This window comes from Cydia strobilella, chromosome 26 (assembly GCF_947568885.1).
Source record: "Cydia strobilella chromosome 26, ilCydStro3.1, whole genome shotgun sequence".
NCBI lineage: Eukaryota > Metazoa > Arthropoda > Insecta > Lepidoptera > Tortricidae > Cydia > Cydia strobilella.
This window is the reverse complement of record NC_086066.1, coordinates 487,809-507,319: the sequence shown is the minus strand read 5'-3', so window position 1 is coordinate 507,319 and position 19,511 is coordinate 487,809. Positions and strand designations below refer to the sequence as shown.

General features: G+C 39.9%; 2 protein-coding genes across 2 annotated transcripts; one reads left to right on the top strand and one right to left on the bottom strand.

Annotated features, from left to right (window-relative positions):
* Positions 1–947: 947 nt before the first annotated feature.
* On the bottom strand, positions 948–8,320 carry LOC134753235 (zinc finger protein 431-like). Its single transcript, XM_063689037.1, has 2 exons — positions 7,515–8,320; positions 948–2,188 (listed from the first exon to the last, which is right to left on the bottom strand). The coding sequence occupies exons 1-2, from the start codon at positions 7,801–7,803 to the stop codon at positions 993–995; spliced, it is 1,485 nt and encodes a 494-aa protein (XP_063545107.1). The 5' UTR covers positions 7,804–8,320; the 3' UTR covers positions 948–992.
* Positions 8,321–8,962: 642 nt separating this feature from the next.
* On the top strand, positions 8,963–19,210 carry LOC134753010 (zinc finger protein 69 homolog B-like). Its single transcript, XM_063688771.1, has 9 exons — positions 8,963–9,147; positions 10,018–10,146; positions 10,696–11,376; positions 12,280–12,407; positions 14,434–14,508; positions 15,074–15,206; positions 16,535–16,717; positions 18,048–18,170; positions 19,058–19,210. Exons 1-9 carry the CDS (start codon positions 9,022–9,024, stop codon positions 19,208–19,210), a joined length of 1,731 nt encoding a protein of 576 aa, XP_063544841.1. The 5' UTR covers positions 8,963–9,021.
* The last annotated feature ends 301 nt before the right edge of the window (positions 19,211–19,511 follow it).

Sequence of the window (19,511 nt, the reverse complement as noted above, 5' to 3'; positions counted from 1 at the left end):
TTCCACTTGCTACGATCCTGACATACCTCTTTCGCTTCCTTCACTTTCATAACATTCCTCATACACGCTCGCCGGTTTAGGGTGCTCTTGACCTGGCCTTTCTTCAGGATTTCCCCGATCTGATCAGAGAAAGTCCGCCGGGGTCTGCCCCTTCCAACTCCCGTTTCTACCTCTCCCTTATACACTCTCTTTGTTAGCCTTCTTTCACTCATTCTTTCCACGTGTCCAAACCATCTCAACATACCTTTCTCAATTTTTGTCACTACATCTTCGCTCAGTCCACACTTTTCCCTTATCACACTGTTCCTAATTCTATCTTGTAATCTCACACCACACACACTTCTCAACGCTCTCATTTCTACTGCATTCACTTGGCTCTGATGCCTCTTCTGCCATACCCAACTTTATACTTAACTTAAAAAGGTAAGTAATATGTATATAATAGGCACCGGTGGCCACTCATTATACAAGGTGTTACAGAAATACTGGTGGTATATTAAGACCATAATTAGTATCATATTCCAAAAAACGAACAGTAAAAACACGCAATACACGGTCACGGTTCACGGTCGTCGTGAACGCTGCTCGCACTATTAGTGCTTGAGAAAGGAGACCTAGGCTCTCCGAAACATGTCGCGCGAGTGACTAAAACAAGTGAGTCTAAACCGTAAAATGATTTAATGTTAGTATGTCTCACAACAGTTTAAATTCGAACAGTAAAAAGATATATTTTGGCTTCAATTTAAAAACGCGACTGCAGCGCCACTTGCTGACACTAAAAATAAAATTTATATAAAAAGTTCTTTAGTAATAAAAATATTCACTACCTAACTAATATTTGCTCGCCGGCGACGGTCCACGTCCACTCTTAGCAAATATTTAACATTATGTTGTAAGAAATTAAACAAATTGATTTTACGTAAATCGTTTATTATACAATTCGAATGTATATTTAAAAATTATACAATAACATTATAAGCGTAAGCGTAACTTTACCCATTAGTGTGCTTGCTTTTATGGATTAGTAAAGATGTTTTGTACTGAAAAACAAAACTGCATTGGTCACATTTGTAAGATTTTTCACTAGTGTGCGTCTTTACATGATCTTTCATAAAACATTTCAGATTGCAAGTATAACTACAGTGGTCACACTTGTAAGGTTTCTCATATGCATGTTTGCTAACATGAACTCGCGAATTATCTTTGTATAAAGCAGCATTCGTGTGTGTGCTTTTATGAATTAGTAAACCTTTTTTGTACGAACTAGCGTAACTACACTGGTCACATTTGTAAGGCTTTTCGCCAGTGTGTGTCCTTATATGAGTTTTTAAATGATATGTTCGGTTGGTAGCATAACTACACTGGTCACATTTGTAAGGCTTTTCGCCAGTGTGTGTTCTTATATGAGTTTTTAAATTACTTTTTTTGAAAGTAGCATAATTGCACTGGTCACATTTGTAGCGCCTTTCACCAGTGTGTGGCTTTTCGCCAGTGTGTGTTCTTATATGAAGTTTTAACTGATGGGTTCGATTGGTAGCATAACTACAATGGTGACATTTATAAGGTTTTGTATTAGTGTGTATCATATTATGAATTTTTAAAATACTTTTTTTGCCAGTAGCATAACTACACTGGTCACATTTGTAGGGCTTTTCACCAGTGTGTATCCTAACATGAACATTCAAATCAGACATTATGATGGTTGAATAACTACAGTGATTACAATTATAAGGTTTTGTACTATTGTGTACCATTTTATGTTTTTCTAAAAAACGTTTGCGGGCACTAGCATAAGTACACTGGTCACATTTGTAAGGCATTTCACCAGTGTGTTTCTTTACATGAAGTTTAAAAAGATTTAATCGATTGCCAGCATAATTACACTGGTTACACTGGTAACGTTTCTTATTAGTATGAGTATCTACATGAAGTCGTAAATCAGTTTGGCAGGCACTAGCATAACTACACTGATCACATGTGTAAGGCTTTTCACCAGTGTGTATCCTTACATGAACTTGCATAAGACTCTTGTAGCTGCAAGAAAAAGCACACTGGTAACATTTGTATGGCTTTACACTGGTATGTTTCATCAAATGACTAATTAAACTTAGTTTTCTAACTGTTGCATATTTACAGTGGGCACATTGATAAGTTTCGAGTCTTGTTCGTGTCATCTGTGGAGTGAGTCCTGCAATAAGAATGGTTTATTTTACTAAATTACAAATAAAACAGAAAATAAGCTGTGACAGACGGACAGACAGAGACGGAGAGACAGACGCACGAGTGATCCTATAGGGGTTTCGTACCCAAAGGGTAAAAACGGGACCCTAATACTAAGACTTCGCTGTCTGTCTGTCCGTTTGTCACCAGGCTCTATCTTATGAACCGTGATAGCTAGACTGCAGTTGAAATTTTCACTGATGTATTTCTGTTGCCGCTATAACAACAAATACTAAAAACAGAATAAATTAAATATAAAGGCACATAATTGTAATCGTTCCGTACACCTTTATTCGAGGAATTCATTTTGGTGGGTAATCGGGCGAGGAGACCAGGTTCTTCGAAATAAAAGCTGTCCCGAATAGCTTCTTAAACGTTTAATCTAATTCAGTTATTAATTTACACTAGAAACACAGTATTTGACAGATTAAAACCGATTATAATTAACTCAGAATAATGACGCAGCACGTGAGGCGCGAGCGCAACATGGCGACGTCCCAATGACAACTGTCAGTCCAATCAACATGGCCGCCACCCCAGCGCTCGGTGTTACGTCAGTTTGACAGTTCTAACATTCCGTTCAGAAATCGAACAGGCGACACTAGCGCCATCAAGCCGATTCTCTTGATGCGCCGTCACGGCCAACCCTGACTGTCGCACGCCCTCGTGCGATTAGTCACCGACTGGAGCATCTGCAAGAAAAGATATGGCTTCAATATTTGTTCGCTCGACCACTCCTGACTGATAAAGCGGACGCGTGGTTCATAAATGGTAAGCCTTGCTTACACACATTTATGATCATCTCAGAACCAAGTTAGTCTCTCGCGGGTTACTCTTAGGTGTGGACCAGGCGCTCACGGCCCTTTCGACCAACCTACTTTTACTTACTACGTGGCCCGGGCATACTCAGGCCCTTTCGACCGACACACATCAACACATGGCGTGAACCGGGCGTACTGGGCCCCTTCGAACAGCCTACCATTACCTGCGGCGTAGACCGGGCATGCTAGGCCCTTTCGACTAGCCACCCTCATCATAAAGCATGGACCGGGCGTTTGCAGCCCTTCCGACCAGCCTTGAAACACACTCGTGACGCGGACCAGGCACCTAAAGCCTCTTCGACCGGCCATTACCAACTCTGACAAGATCGTGGCACAGGCATACTCGGCCTTTTCTACCAGCACCAACACCAATGACTCATATTCGGCAGCTCATTTATTGACTTACCTCAATATCTCTGTCTATAGCTATAACTAATAAAGACTGCAAGTTATGTACAAGATCCTAATAAAGACTACTATTATTGGACTTACTTTCATTTTCACGCCCTTCCTTGTAAGAAATGACTAATCGATCTTCGTTATCTGAATCAGAGAGGGTGTCTGATCCGGCGGTCATGGTGCGATCACTAAATACCGAGAGTGTATCACTACCGCTACCGTCATGGTCTACTTGTTCCCTATTAACCGCCGTCTCGGCCTCCTGATTGTCATTATAAAGGGTCATTAATATGCTTTAGCTTACCTTTAAAACTACTTTTGATCAATGAGCAGGCGGCAACCGTCTCAAAAAAAGGAATGAAATAACCTCACCAGATGATGTCGACTGGGTACCTCTAGCTGCCCGCCGCTCGCAGAAGTGGACCTCCTTGCGCGCAATCATCTCACTCGCTGGTTTCTTCTTTCCGTCCGGGCAAGTGGTGCTGATGTGTCCCGGCTTTCCACAGGTGAAGCAGATCTTCTCCTTTTCTTTGTCTGGCAGCTTTGTGGCCTCCTTTGGTTTTACGGAATCGAGGCGCTTGCGGCAGTCTTCAATTTTATGTCCACGATTGCCACAAAAGTGACAGGTGCCAGAAAAGCGCGTGTCCGTCGCGCTAGTTAAACGTGTCTTCTTTGAGTCCGTTTCGTTAGTTTCATGGTCATCGTGGCGTCTCTTGAGTGATATACCGCCAAGGATTCTGCAAAGTTGGGCTCTGGTTGAAATCACGTGCGAGTTCAATTCTCTGCGAATAAAGGGGTCTTTCTGCGACAGAACTGAAATAGCAAATCCTGTGATGACTTCTTCAATAATTTCCACCTTTGGAACACGTTCAATAAGATTCCATAGACGCGCAGCTGCTTCCGTAGCGGATTCCTTGCTTCCTATTTGAAACTTAAGGATATCATCGAAGTAATCCTGCATTAGCATCTGACGATTGAATTTAGCAAGCAACGTTTCTTTTATACGGGGCCATGTTAAGTCATCAGCTTTTAGTGAAGTGAGGCACTTAGCGGCGCGTCCCTTTAAAGCATGCGTAAGAGCAAGCAGTAGCTCAGGTCCGGCCAGGTTACGGCTATTGACTACGATTTCAGTCACGTTGCACCAACCTTGTATGTCTGCGTCGCTTTCATCCGGGTCGAACTTGACAAGCTTTGTCTGAGCATGGCCTGAAGGTGTATTCTGTGTTGCTGCGAGTAGGCGAGAGAAAAGTGTTTCCATGTTGTTAAAAAAACTTGCACTTCCGTTGTCTGTCCTTGGGGGGTTACTGGTCCCCTGAATATTTGGCCCTCGATATCCCACTTCTGATAAAGGCACATAATTGTAATCGTTCCGTACACCTTTATACGAGGAATTCATTTTGGTGGGTAATCGGGCGAGGAGACCAGGTTCTTCGAAATAAAAGCTGTCCCGAATAGCTTCTTAAACGTTTAATCTAATTCAGTTATTAATTTACACTAGAAACACAGTATTTGACAGATTAAAACCGATTATAATTAACTCAGAATAATGACGCAGCACGTGAGGCGCGAGCGCAACATGGCGACGTCCCAATGACAACTGTCAGTCCAATCAATATGGCCGCCACCCCAGCGCTCGGTGTTACGTCAGTTTGACAGTTCTAACATTCCGTTCAGAAATCGAACAGGCGACACTAGCGCCATCAAGCCGATTCTCTTGATGCGCCGTCAAATATTTAACGGGGGCTCCCATACAACAAACGTGATTTTTTGCCGTTTTTTGCGTAATGATACGGAACCCTTCGTGCGCGAGTCCGACTCGCACTTGGCCGGTTTTTTTTTTCACCGCGGGCGGCAACACGCTCATAGTGCGAACACTTGTGGGTTGATGAATAATTTTTAGAGGCCGGTGTCGATTTTAGTCGCAAAAATGTAAAATTGACAGATTTAGTCGGTGAAATTGTACACCTTTTGTTACCTAATTGAAATAACAAGTACTGGTTTCTTCTTCGCACGTCTTCTTATCTTGCCTTTTATCAGACCAATTTTTTGAAAACAGACTCACTAAATTAGTAATGTTTTTTTTTTCTGATGGACGTTTAGGTAAAATTTGTATTACACATATTCTGTACTTGACCTTTATCAGATTACATTTTTTCGAGGAAATAAAAGTTAAACGAATTCTTTTTTCTCAAGAAATTACTTCAAAACAAGTGTCAATTTCTCTGAAAATCGACTTAATTTCTACGTAATTTTGATACTTAAACAATCTACAACATTTGCTGAAACTATTCTTATACATCAATTTGTATACCACCATAATTTTTTGATAAATTTTTAAAAACTGCCCGTTCTCTTCATATATTACCGGTGACGCACGCTCGCCACCTCATTATTGAAAGGCAAGATGAAAAGACATGCTAATAGAAACCAATACTTGTAATTTAGATATAACGTAACAAAACGTGTATAATTTCAACGACTAAATCTATCAATTTTACATTTTTGCTCCAAAATCGACTATGGCCCCTTAAATATGTAGAGTAAAAAAAAAACTATTTTTTTTTTCATACTATACTGAGCTGTCACCCTATACATGAGAATAATAGCGACCTCTTGACAATGATCATGTGTTATACAGTTACTCCATACAAAAATCAACTGTCATAGGGATCAAAACAAAGTCACTTAATTCAGAAAACATAGGTTCCATAATATGGTTAGTAAACACGAAAACTACTAATGTTGACTGGAGTAGCATGACAAATACAAATGTTTCTGAGAAAACGATGGAAAACAATTAAGCACTACACGTGTACATCATTAAGTTGTGCGTGCTCGTTCACTGAAAAGATCGCTCCTAACTAGTACAATCTCACAACTGTACTAGTTCGGTGTTTTAGTACAGTAGTACACAGAGAGAGTTGACGTTTAGTTTTAGTTCGGTCGGATTAGTCGGATCACTCGGATCGCTTTGCTGGCATTGTCACTCCTCGGTCCTCGCCCCTTTTCTGTTTCGTTCACGTGTAGTGTACTAAAACGTACTAAGAGCAGAATGATTAGGGAATAGTTCGCTCTAGGACAGTGGAGGGAATCATGTCTTTTTAATTTTAGTACATGTACAAGCACAGAAAGCACAGATGATTTGCAAGAAATGTTACAACAACTTTCTTACGAAAGCAGAAAAGTGGGACTAGAAATCAACACAGAAAAAACTAAACTTATGACAAACGGACAAAACTTGAGCTATCAATAAACAACGACATAATAGAATATGTAAATGAATACACATATCTAGGACAAATAATTTCCCCAGAACACCAGAATGACAAGGAAACAGAAAACAGAGTGTGTATTGCATGGAAAAAATACTGGTCATGGAAAGAGATTACGAAAAATCCAGATATCCCACTAAAATGCAAAAGTAAACTGTTTAACTCTTGCATCGTCCCTAGCATGACCTATGGTTGCCAAACATAGGCCTTAAGGCAAAAGAATAGAAAATCCTTAGAAGTGTGCCAACAGAACATAGAGAGAAATATTCTCAACATAAAAAGAAAGACAAAATATGACTAAGCACCATAAGAAAAAACACAAAACTAATGGATGTATCCTATGTAACAAGTAACCTTAAATGGAAATGGACTGGGCACATGCTGAGAGAACCAGGACAGAAATGGTCAAAAATTGTTACAACTTGGTACCCCAAAGATGGGAAAAGAAAAAGAGGCAGACCTTACCGCAGATGGGAAGATGACATAAAAGCTATCGCTGGACCAACATGGACATGGACAAGAAGAGCAACCAACAGAGAGGAATGGAAGGTCTTAGGGGAGGCCTATGCCGGGAGGCAAGTCGACCGATGTCAATAAAAATACCAAATAACATATCAACAATGAATTTTATTATTATTATGTTTAAATTAAGAATTTGACATGTTATGTTCTTTTCCTAAAACTTGACAAGAAATGTAAAAAATTTAATATGAGGTCCAAATAAATGGCTATTTTATTTTATTTACATGTACTACACAAGCCTAGTACATCATATAATAAATGTTTAAAACCCACAACTGACCTGTTGTTGCGTGGCGCACGCGCCGCTCCACTAGCACGGGGCCGAGCACGAGCTCATCTTTCACCACGTGGCCGGTGTACAGCTCCGCCGCCGCGCTCACGCCGAGCGACTCGTCTTTTACACACACATCCTCGCACTTGGACTCGTCTTTGATACACACGTCATCCAGCAAAGGTTCATCTTTAACAAACAATTCCTCGAACGAGGGTTTGTCTGTTATACACACATCTTCACATGGCTCAGCCTTCACGGAAAGATACTCTCCGCTCGGTAACGCTGACGACTCCATCGTCAACTAAAAACACTTCGATTCGATAATTATATTCGTTTGAGTAACCAAATCCAAAGACAATATAACCACTACGTTTTAAACAAATCCTCTATATGCTACGCGACAATCTTCTTGGTGAAATTCCTCCAATTTCCAAAATCAGATTAAACAAAGAGAAATAAGAGAATTTTCTTCTTCTTCTTCTTCTTTTAAAATTATGGCTTCAGCCCAGTGGGACTATTTCGCCAGTATCAAGGTATTAAGAGGTTTAAAAACGACAAAAATTGTACGGTTGTACAAGACAGTGTACGGTGATTTGTTAGCTCTTGTAAATCGATAGCTAGTCTTTACAAGAAGCACGTGGACTACCGGCCGTTGACTCCAAGATGGTGGTTAAACGCGCTTCAAAATTAATTCTCCATTCACTGCACACTACCACATTAGTTTACTGTATAATAAGCTATCGATATTACACTTTAAACAATATTAATAAGCAAAAAACAAAGTAATTAATCACGATGCTAACTATCAAGATGGCGCTCGAACCGGAAGTCAAGAGAATTTTCTTATTCATGTAATGTAATTGTCACCAATTGTCACTGTCAGTTTTGACCATAGATCATGAAGTTATATAGATATACTAGATCCATCATAGATGGTAGGATCCTATAGATGTTACTATACGCGTGCATCGTGAGGGACAGACAGAACATACGCAATGCGACAAAGTGATTGGTCGAGTTTATTTGTTGCCCACCATTTTACGGTGGGAATAAAAAAGTGAGACTGTGACAAGGACAAACAATAATAGCGCTGTCACTGTTTTTTTGTCCTACAGACAGGCGACCTTGGTATGGTCCGGTGCACGTTTGTGCGTTTGCGATAGACGGCCGCACCATGTGTACGTCTGTAAACACTTTAAACGTCAAAAATGATGTAACCTGCTATCGTTCATATACCTTAAGATATTATCTTATTTTAGGACTTGATTTACTCGATTGCTTTCCAAAAAACAATAACATAACAAACCAACAAAGATTTAACTCAATATATAGTTTTGAAGAATACAAGTTATGTATCAAAAATTCTGTTTCACCTTTTAAAATGTAAATTATGTTTCATTCTTAATTTGTTTTTTCTACTGATATCTGAACGTACGCGAACAGATGATCGATCGATATGTAAATAAATACTCGTATTTGTGAAATTGTTCAGTTTTAATAATATTTCAACGCGATGAGTGTAAAGGAGGAAGGACAAGAACTGTTGGTGTGCTGCATATGCTTAGCCATCGACACCACACTGTATAACATACAAGATTCTAAGTTGCTGAAAGTTTTTGTTGATCTTATTGGCACTAAGGTTAGTATGCTTAACTAAAAACTCTAGGCTAATTTTAGTGAGTTGCTTTGCTTTGCACTCATGACATTATGTTCGCCTTTTGTACATTAAGTTTTGCTTTTGACTCAAGGGGGTTGTCGTCAAGCTCACTATACTTATTAACCTATCGAATGAGCTGATGCCTTTACTTAATGAGCTGCAGCCTTTACTGATACTGGAAAATCGATATGTAAACATACTGCATACCTATACGAGGCCTGGACGTTAGTGAGATGACGATAATTCATTGCTGGTGTCCTACTTTGTTACCTACGTATAACATGAGTTACACCTGATTATCCATCTGGTTACTTGGGCTTCATAGTCGCCTCCAACCTCCCCTTATAGCGACCCCTTTCCGCACACTAAGTTTACCTTAAGTTCATATGATGAGTGGTTACACTTTCTCGTAACTACAATGTGTTCTATAATTCTATATTACTAATATCTTGGGACGAAACACCCTTCGTATAATTATGATTGAACTTCACTTACATTAGCCATGAACAATTCCCTCGGATCACTGTTGACACTCTGAATACTGATATCACAATGAATGTTAGTCACAATCTACAATAGACACCTCATTATTCTAATAACACCATAAGAAAGTCCTTGAATAGATCCTAAAGCAAATATCACTCTTTCCGTAGCTTTGTTCGCACCCCACCTCCTTTTCTTCCTGTCGTTCGCGCGTATACCCTCTTGTTTTACCCTTAAAAATCACAACAACCTAGAAGCGGTTATTTCACTTAAACGTGACTACGAGCGCCATCTACTTCATGACGTTGGCAGCTATTAGCCGATTCGCGATATTTGCGACAGGGGTAAATAATTAACCTGTTTGTGCAGGAGTGTAGTTCAGCCGGGCGTTCTGTGTGCGGTGTGTGCCGCGCACAGCTCGCACGCGCGTCGGCCCTGCGGGCCCGCGCCCGCCGCTCACATGCCTTGCTCGCCAGCACTCTTCAGCAAACACAATGTGTAAGCACATATTTCTAAATTCAAAAATTTATTCCACAGGCCTCAAGAACTTTTATATATCTATACAATGTTTACAGTAAGATCATGAAGTTTTTTAAATTTATTTTTTATAAAGTGACATTGAACAATTGATGGGGGGACCCTTAATAGAATCTGTAAAGCCCAACAACTTTGTATTTGGCCCTCGCTAACTACATACTGTCCGCGCGCGAATTCCGTGCACGACTGAGGAATGTTAGGAATGTTGTGCGTCTTGACAGAGTAGTGTCATTTTGTACGTTCGGGCGCGGCACACACCCTCTTACTTCCTCGACCTCCGAATGCATGGAATGCATGCATTGGAACAGTATTTTAGTTGGGTGACAAACTGACAATACAATATTATGGTACTATCAAGCTGATCTCACGATGGAAAAAGGAGGCCATAAGAAATTTGTGATAAAACAATGGAACCTAATTGTGTTTGGGTTTTGTTAGAATCATCTCAAAGAGTATTTGTTGTGGGCTTGAAATGAAATATTTGACAAAACACTTTACTTTCTTCTACAGATAACCTTAGACTACATTAGAACCATTGACCGCGTTGCTGAAAAGCTTTGCCTAAATTTAAAGACCTGCCATGTCTACACTTCCGATTCTACCCTCCCAGAGGTCAAAGAGGAAATTAAAGAGGAAACAGATTTCACTGAAAACATATTCGTCTCCGAGCCTGCTTTAGCTGATTACGAAGATTTCAGAGAAAATACGCCGGAACATGAAAATAATGAAACTGCAACACAGGAAAATGCTAAATTCAATAGTAAAAACGACATAAGTTATAATAAAACTGAACTTAAAATAAATAAACGTAAACTATCAGATAATAAAAGAATACTAAAATCTACTAAAAGAAAAAGAAAACTACCAGAATCTACCAAGAAATCTAAAATAGAATCTACCAAAGATTTAAAACTACCGGAATCTACTATAGAAAATCTACCAGAAAAAACGAAAAGAGTTATAAAAAGACGTATGGCTGACAATGGGTTTTTGCCCGATTTTAATTTTGAAGAGTTTGAAATTAAATATAATTGTAAAATAGACATACTTTCTAAAGAGGAGCAGATAAGAGAGATAGAGGCTCGCAAGATGGCGCCGAGTTATACGCTCGCTGCGTTCGGGTGTGAGGTGTGTGGGAAGGGCTTTGCAACACAGCAGGTGTATGACAGCCATATGAAAAAACATGATCCTGTGAGTTTTCTTCCACTTATATTACACTAGCTCCTGCCCGTTTCGTCTGCATGTGATGATGATGATGAACTGTCCTAGATCTTTTCTTGGGTCTCAAACTATCCACATACCAAATTTCATCTAAACCGGTTCAGCGGTTTAAGCATAAAGAGGTGACAAGCAGACAGACTTGCTTTAGCATTTATTATATTAGTAGGGGTATCATTTGATTTAGTTTTTTTCATTTTGCATAATTTTAGTAAGTACCAATTAATTAAAAACTGTAGTAGATGTCGCCACTATGGCGAGGTGGCCTAGGGGTTCATGGCGTTAGCCGCGATAGCTAAAGACGCCACTGGAGGGCTTCGTCACTTTTTCTTTAATATATGACATTTATTACAGTTTGTGTGACTACTTAAAAAACACAAATCAAAATATTTAATAAAATAATTTGATTTGTTCCCAAACTTGTTACTACCTATGAGGTCCTATAATTGGTTCCCTGTATACAATACAAATACTCTTTGTTGCACACCTATATAAAAGAGAACAATACAGAAAGAAAACATTAACACAAGTAGAGGTAAACAACAGGCGGCCTTATTGCTAAACGATCTCTTCCAGACAACCTACTACGTTGTATAACGTGACAGTTGTTGGATCTCCAAATATAGACGGTTTGGGGTTTTGGGATTATACTGAGCAACTTTTACTATGGGACCAACCCCGAAATCGCGAAAAATAATTTAACAGTTTCATACATTTTGGCTGGTCCATTTTCTATGGGAGGGTAATTTTTTTTCTCGTTTTCGTGGTTGGTATGGTAACATAGTAAAAGTTGCTCAGTTTAATCCCAAAATCTCCCTGGCAACGGGAATGCAGTTATTTTTTAGCCACCGTGTATAAGATAAATATTGTATGCAGAGTGCGGGCGGGCACGCGTGCGGCGTGTGCGGCGTGCGGTTCGGCACGCGGTCGCGCGCGCACGTGCACGCCGACGCGCACCGCCTGCGCTTCACGTGCAACGCGTGCGGGTTCCTCACACGCACCAGGTATTGTAGCACAGATTATAGGTATATAAAATAGTCTTACGAACAGATATAGTATGAAACTTCTCAAATGATTTTTACGCCTAAGACCGAATCTGCCATGCCATTGTTTCTTTTGTGCGACCGGTGGGCTACCGTGTCTGAGCGCGTGCAAAAGCAACAATGTCGTTCAAAAAGCGGCTGTATCGTGGTGGTTTTAAGGTTCAAATCTATGTAATATGAGCGCTACATTGTGGTGGTTGATGTTCCTTAGGCGTAAAAAATCATTTGAGAAAATTCATACTATACTATACGTATCTCGTATACGTATTCGATTGAGCTTAAACGTCACGTTATCATAATCAAATGTGACGTTCTCAATCAAAAGGTACCACTTTGTCGCTTACCATAAAGACGAAATTTGCTTATATCTTTATACTAATAACCTGTCAAAGCGTCCTTCTGGCAAGCGACAATGTGGTACCTTTTAAATGAGAATGGCACAAATAATCATAATCATAATTATGGATGGTATAGAAAGGATCGCAACCTCTTATGGCAGAATTGTTGTAAAAGTGACCGCGTTACGCTTTAAATAATAGTTCCTAATCTCTCCGGTGGCGCTAGTTAGACTCTGGGACATGAGTATAACATGAACCATATAAGGCAACAAATAACCCGACCAAATTACGTAGGTTGTTTTTGGTAGTATTTCGGTGTATGGTGGCGCCGACTAATTACTGTTTTTTGATGGACACTTTTCATACATAGAGATTTGGCTCCTTTATACAGTCTCCATAATCATAATATTTATTAATAATATAAATTACACGTCACATTTTATACAGTGTATAAAGATTATATTTAAGTATGAATTTTCACTACATAATGTAGGTTGTATCATAGAGTAACTTATACTAGAGCGGTACTGTCATAGTAAATTTTGTAACCCCAGTAAATTCACTGCCATCTGTCGACACACTTTAAAACTAAAAATGAAGATTTGTAAAAATACGATAAAATTTATTTAAATATAGATAAATTATTTTTTTATTAGCATTAATTATTTTTATGATATTGACCCATGTTCTTTCACTGATATGCGTTAAAATTGTTAAATAGCAAATGAAACCGTCAACGCCATCTATACGACAGTAGGCCAAAGCTAGTAGCGCCCTCTGATCGAGAATCAAATTTTCTTGATTTTCAAGGCACGTTTTTTCTTAGACTGTATCCATCTATTACGGAGTTATATCTATCTTTGGTTGTATTTAATATCTTACATACATTATACATTACATAGATTATGTAAGTCGGGTGACAACGCAACATTATAGTACCATCGAGCTGATCTGATGATGGACAGAGGAGGTGGTCATAGGAACTGTGATGAACAACGCAACCTGATTGTGTTTGGATTTGTTAGAATTGTATCGATAAGTATTCATTGTCTGATGAAAGAAAAGTACAGTCAGCGATAGAAGCTTGATAAAACTTGTCATTTCCTAATGGGTCAACTCTAAGAGTAGATAAAATAAGTTAGAACTAAGATGACTGGTATTTTTATTTTTTTATATTTTTAGAGAGGCCTATGCTCAGCAGTGGGCGATAAAGGGCTGATATGATGATGATGAATTGTTATTTTCTTATTTAATTTTTAATGTAATTATAAAAAACCGGCCAAGTGCGAGTCGGACTCGCGCACGAAGGGTTCCGTACCATTAAGAAAAAACAATCAGCAAAAAAATCACGTTTGTTGTACGGGAGCCCCATTTAAATATTTATATTATTCTGTTTTTAGTATTTGTTGTTATAGCGGCAACAGAAATTCATCATCTGTGAAAATTTCAACTGTCTAGCTATCACGGTTCATGAGATACAGCCCGGTGACAGACAGACAGACGGACGGCGGACGGACAGACGGACAGCGGAGTCTTAGTAATAGGGTCCCGTTTTTACCCTTTGGGTACGGAACCCTAAAAACGACATGTAATATGAATCATTATGAATATACGAATATGAATATGAATATATTTGTATGACGTTCCAGATTTATAGCAAAGAACCACTTCCTGTCCCACTCCGGGACTACCCACCAGTGCCCACACTGCGACGCTGCGTTCACGTAAGTACATATATGAAAATACACAGAAAGCGAAATACAAGCTTAAGACTAGGTAGCAACAGGCGGCCTTATCGCTAAAAAGCGATCTCTTCCAGACAACCTTTGGGTAGCAGGAAAGTTAAGTAACGGGTAGTGCCGATATACATATAAATTAACAATTTATAAACTTGAAAATCATATATACATACAAATACAATAAATATATACACATATATAAATATACATGCATATATATATATATATTCATATAAAAAAGGCAAGTTAAGGCAGCGAAAGGAAATGTAATTGCAATTGATTTTTTAAAATGGGAAGGGATTTAGCACATCTGATATCTAACGGCAAAGCATTCCACAGCCGAACAGCTCGAGTAGTAAAAGAGTTACTGTAAAAATTTGATGAAGAAGATGGCGGAGCGAGGAGATTCCTCTCCGCACACCGGACCAATAAATGTATTGTACCAATAAAGATTATCTTATCAGTAGTTTGTGTGTTTATCACGAACATACACACAAACCGAAAGACGCGGCGGGGGACTTTGTATTATAAAGTGTAGTTGCGGTTGCAGCAAGTACACGTCGTACCTGACGCACGTGCGGCGCCGACACCCCGCCATGAACGTGGCGTGCGACCAGTGCGGCGAGACGTTCGTCGGCAACAACGGACTGCGGCACCACAAGACGCGCGTACACAGGCACACGGTGCGTACAACTAGCGTGCGGCATGTAGCATGCCACAGTGCGGGCCGTTTAGAACGGGCTGTGGCACCACAAGACGCGCGTACACTGGTACACGGTGCGTACAACTCTCGTGCGGCATTATGTAGCATGCCACAGTGCGGCATGTAGCATGCCACAGTGCGGGCCGTTCACAACGGGGCTGCGGCACCACAAGACGCGCGTACACAGGCACACGGTGCGTACAACTAGCTTGCGGCATGTAGCATGCCACAGTGCGGCACGTTCACAACGGGCTGCTACCCCACACGAGTACACCGGCACACGGTGCGTACACAACAAAAAGTAAAAATAAAAACATTTTAAGGGTTCCGTATCCAAAGGGTAAAAACGGGACCCTATTACTAAGACTCCGCTGTCCGTCCGTCCGTCTGTCTGTCCGTCTATCAAAAGGCTGTATCTCATGAACCGTGATAGCTTGACAGTTGAAATTTTCACAGATGATGTATTTCTGTTGCCGCTATAACAACGAATACTAAAAATAGAATAAAATAAATATTTAAGTGGGGCTCCCATACAACAAACATGATTTTTTGCCGTTTTTTGCGTAATGGTACGGAACCCTGCGTGCGCGAGTCCGACTCGCACTTATTTAAATATGCCGCCTTTTTCTACTCACAAAGTGGGTGTGCCAGAGTGTAAATGACACATTTACACTGAAAAGAAAATGACTTATAGTTGGTCAAACCAAATTGTTAGTAAATAAGAACAAAAAAAACTATACTCATCTTTTTCTTTTGGGTGCTAGTACTAGTGTAAGACAAAGTATGATTCTCTCTGTCTATGTATATATATGTTAAAGTATGCACAGCTATCTGTAAGTTTCAAAGTAACTCTCTGTACAATTTGTACCAATATATACCTAGATTAAGAAACTAGTATAACGAAACTGGGTCCTGTAACACAGGGTTTCCTAGCTCAGGACACAGGGCCGTGATTTATTGTATACTCAAATTTGCACAATAAACTTTTTTCATTTTTTTTTTATGTTTTAAATGAGACAGTCCTTTGACAAACTATACCTACTTTTGACGACCGGTCTGGGCTAGTGGGTAGTGACCCTGCCTGTGAAGCCAATGGTCCTGGGTTCGAATCCCGGTAGGTATTTGTGCGATGAGCACAGACACTTGTTCATGAGTCATGGGTGTTTTCTATGTATTTAAGTATTTATATTATATATATATATATATATCGTTGTCTGAGTACCTATAACACAAGCCTCCTTGAGCTTACTGTGGGACTTAGTCAATCTGTGTAAGAATGTCCCATAATATTTATTTTTTATTTCGCAGCAACTAAAACCTCGTGCCACCAACGTTCCTTGCTCAGACTGCTCGCAAACGTTCATAGATCAAGCGTCATACGACACGCACTATCAACGCATCCACCTGAACATCCGCATGAAGGAGCCGCCGCGCGCCCGCGCGAGAAACGCACGCGCGTTCATTTGTGAACTCTGCGGCGCTGAATGCTCCGTAAGTATCCTTATGAGAATAAGGCTGCGTTTCCACCAGAGATGTGACTGACCAATTCGATGAGATTGTACGGAATGAGGGCTACCACGTTTAATTTCGCCGCTAGTGTAGATGGAGGTCTTTCAAAATGTCAAATGCATAAAAGTTTGGGGGGTTTGAAGTGTTTATAGGGTTCCGTACCTCAAAAGGAAAAAACGGAACCCTTATAGGATCACTCGTGCGTCTGTCTGTCTGTCACAGCCAATTTTCTCCGAAACTACTGGACCAATTTAGTTGAAATTTGGTATACATATGTATGTTTGTGACCCAAAGATGAACATGTAACGTAAACAAATGAATTTTAAACATGGGGGCCACTTTTGGGGGGTAAATGTGAAAATTAAAAAATTAAGTTTTTTAAACTATATAGTGTTACATATCAACTGAAAGAGCTCATCGTGAGAATCTCAAATATATATTTTTATAATTTTAGGATAAACAATTCAGAAGTTATTCAAGAAAAAAGGCAAAAAATGACCTTTCCCCCCCTTTATCTCCGAAACTACTGGGTCTAAAATTTTGAAAAAAATACACAAAATAGATCTTTACCTATAAATTACAGGAAACCCTATTAGAAATGTGCAGTCAAGCGTGAGTCGGGCTTAATTACTTAGTTTTTGATCCGACCCCTACGGGTTTTTTAAAGACATTTCACTCACGGTTCACATAAAAAATAGATTGTTTAAATTGTGTAACCCTTGGAACGCGAGTCCGACTCGCACTTGGCCGGTTTTTATCGGGAATTTTCACTCCTTATTCATAATTATGGTAAATCTTTGATTAATCGTGGTAAACAATAGATATGTGCCAATTAAAATGTATGCAAAATTAAACAGGTTGAAAAAATACCACATTTAGACGTTAAAATACCTTTGTGTATATTAGAACGTATTGATTTTATAAAAATAAGCAAAGAAGAATTTCGAGATCTGTTTTTCTGGACCTACATCTACAGTGGCGCCAACTGGTGAGCACAAAAACGGTAGCCCTCATTCCTTCAGCTTATTGTTCGTCCGCAGCAAGGGCCTGGCACTCTTTGATGGAGAAAGATAGTCTTATTGCGATTCCTATCAGAGGACAGAGAAAATAGTGCCATGCTTTGTCTTTATCACCGACCGGGTGGCATCATAGGTAGGAGGCGATGGCGAAATACCGAAATGTATAAGAGTAAAAGAGAAAAAAACCTATGCTGCCCAAATTTCATACGAATATTGTTTCTCTTACCGGAGGTCGCTCGGTGGCGCGTCTATAACTACTTGTATATACTATGTCTATGGTCCGCACTCCGCAGTCTGTATCGAGCCTGTCGGCGCACCAGCGCGTCCACGCCGGGGCGCGTCCACACCAGTGCCCGGCCGCGGGCTGCGCGCGCAGCTTCGCCACGTTACACAACATGCAGCGACACCATCGAGTAGTGCGTTTATTTTTCATATAGACTATAGTCGTAGTCATAGTTTATTCATAAACAATTTTCACTGTTTTAGAAATTAATTTACATATATACAAACAAATCTTAAGGGCCCTCCACACTCATGCGCGAAGCCGCAAACGTAAGTGTGGCGTCGATTTCGCAGATTGTTCACGCCTTCGCGCCTAGTTCCCCGTTTTTGTCGGTTTATTAGCCCGCGTCAAAGGAGGAGCGAAGCGCGAACTGCGAACTGGCAAGACTCCACATTACACACTATTTTGACTCATATGTGACAAGATAAATAATAATTATATTATATAAAGCGGCTATATTTTACGGTTTTACAACAAAACAAAATGGAAAAATAGCTAAATCACGTATGAAGCTAATGCTTTTCCGCCATTTTGGCGCGAACCAAACTGCGAAATCGCCGTGAAGTTTGCGAGTGTGGAGTCATACGTCAACGTCGCGACATGTTCTCTCCGCGAAGTCGCGCCGCGATTCACGGAGGGGCCTTTATAAAATATTATACTCTCTGTATCATTCTAATCTTATAAAATACATATAAAGCCCGCTCCAGACTACTACTACTAGTGGGGAGTCTAGTTCGCTAATCAGCGAAATCGACTCCACACTCGCGTTCGCGGCTTCGCGCACGAGTGTGGAGGGCCCTTAACAAAAACATACAAAGCGTCAAATTAAATACACTTTAAGAAATAATAATACATAAACAAAAAAAAAACTAATGTCATGAACAATAAATATTGAATTTAAATTTCATTAAAAGGAAAATTAAAATTTAATACATCATTAGAACAATAATTATATATATCGTTGATTTTTTCATTGTGATTGACAATTTATAGATAATAAAAGTAGTTATTTGGTGGCAGGTGCACCTAGGTCGCCGGCCGCAGGTGTCGTGCGGCGTGTGCGGCAAGCTGCTGGCGCACGCGGCGTCCCTCAAGCTGCACGTCCACACCGTGCATCTGAAGCTGCCCGCCGCGCCGCGCCGGCGCGACAAGGACGCAAGACTACATACATAATAAACTTCTTTCTTATATAACTATTATATTGTTTTTTTTTTAGTTTATAATTTACATATACATTTTCTAACTACATATTTTCTAAACTACATATACATTTTCACCTCTAAATTAAATAACTAACTTATAAAATTTAAAACTAATAATAAATAAATAAAACTAATCTTAAAATAAATAACTAAAAACCGGCCAAGTGCGAGTCGGACTCGCGCACCGCATCGGTCCGACAGCTGACGGGGGGCTCCGACGTGGCTGAATTTATCGGAAGCGCCTTTCCGATATCGAATGTTGGAAGGCGCTG

Bases quoted from the DNA above. Each gene is read 5' to 3' on its own strand.
- LOC134753010 (XM_063688771.1), top strand. From the start codon at position 9,022: ATGAGTGTAAAGGAGGAAGGACAAGAACTGTTGGTGTGCTGCATATGC. The intron at 10,147-10,695 runs GTAAGCACATAT...TTTCTTCTACAG, and splicing joins CTCTTCAGCAAACACAATGT to ATAACCTTAGACTACATTAG. The intron at 15,207-16,534 runs GTGCGTACAACT...TTTATTTCGCAG, and splicing joins CGCGCGTACACAGGCACACG to CAACTAAAACCTCGTGCCAC.
- LOC134753235 (XM_063689037.1), bottom strand. From the start codon at position 7,803: ATGGAGTCGTCAGCGTTACCGAGCGGAGAGTATCTTTCCGTGAAGGCT. The intron at 2,189-7,514 runs GTCAGTTGTGGG...TTCTTATTGCAG, and splicing joins CGTGCGCCACGCAACAACAG to GACTCACTCCACAGATGACA.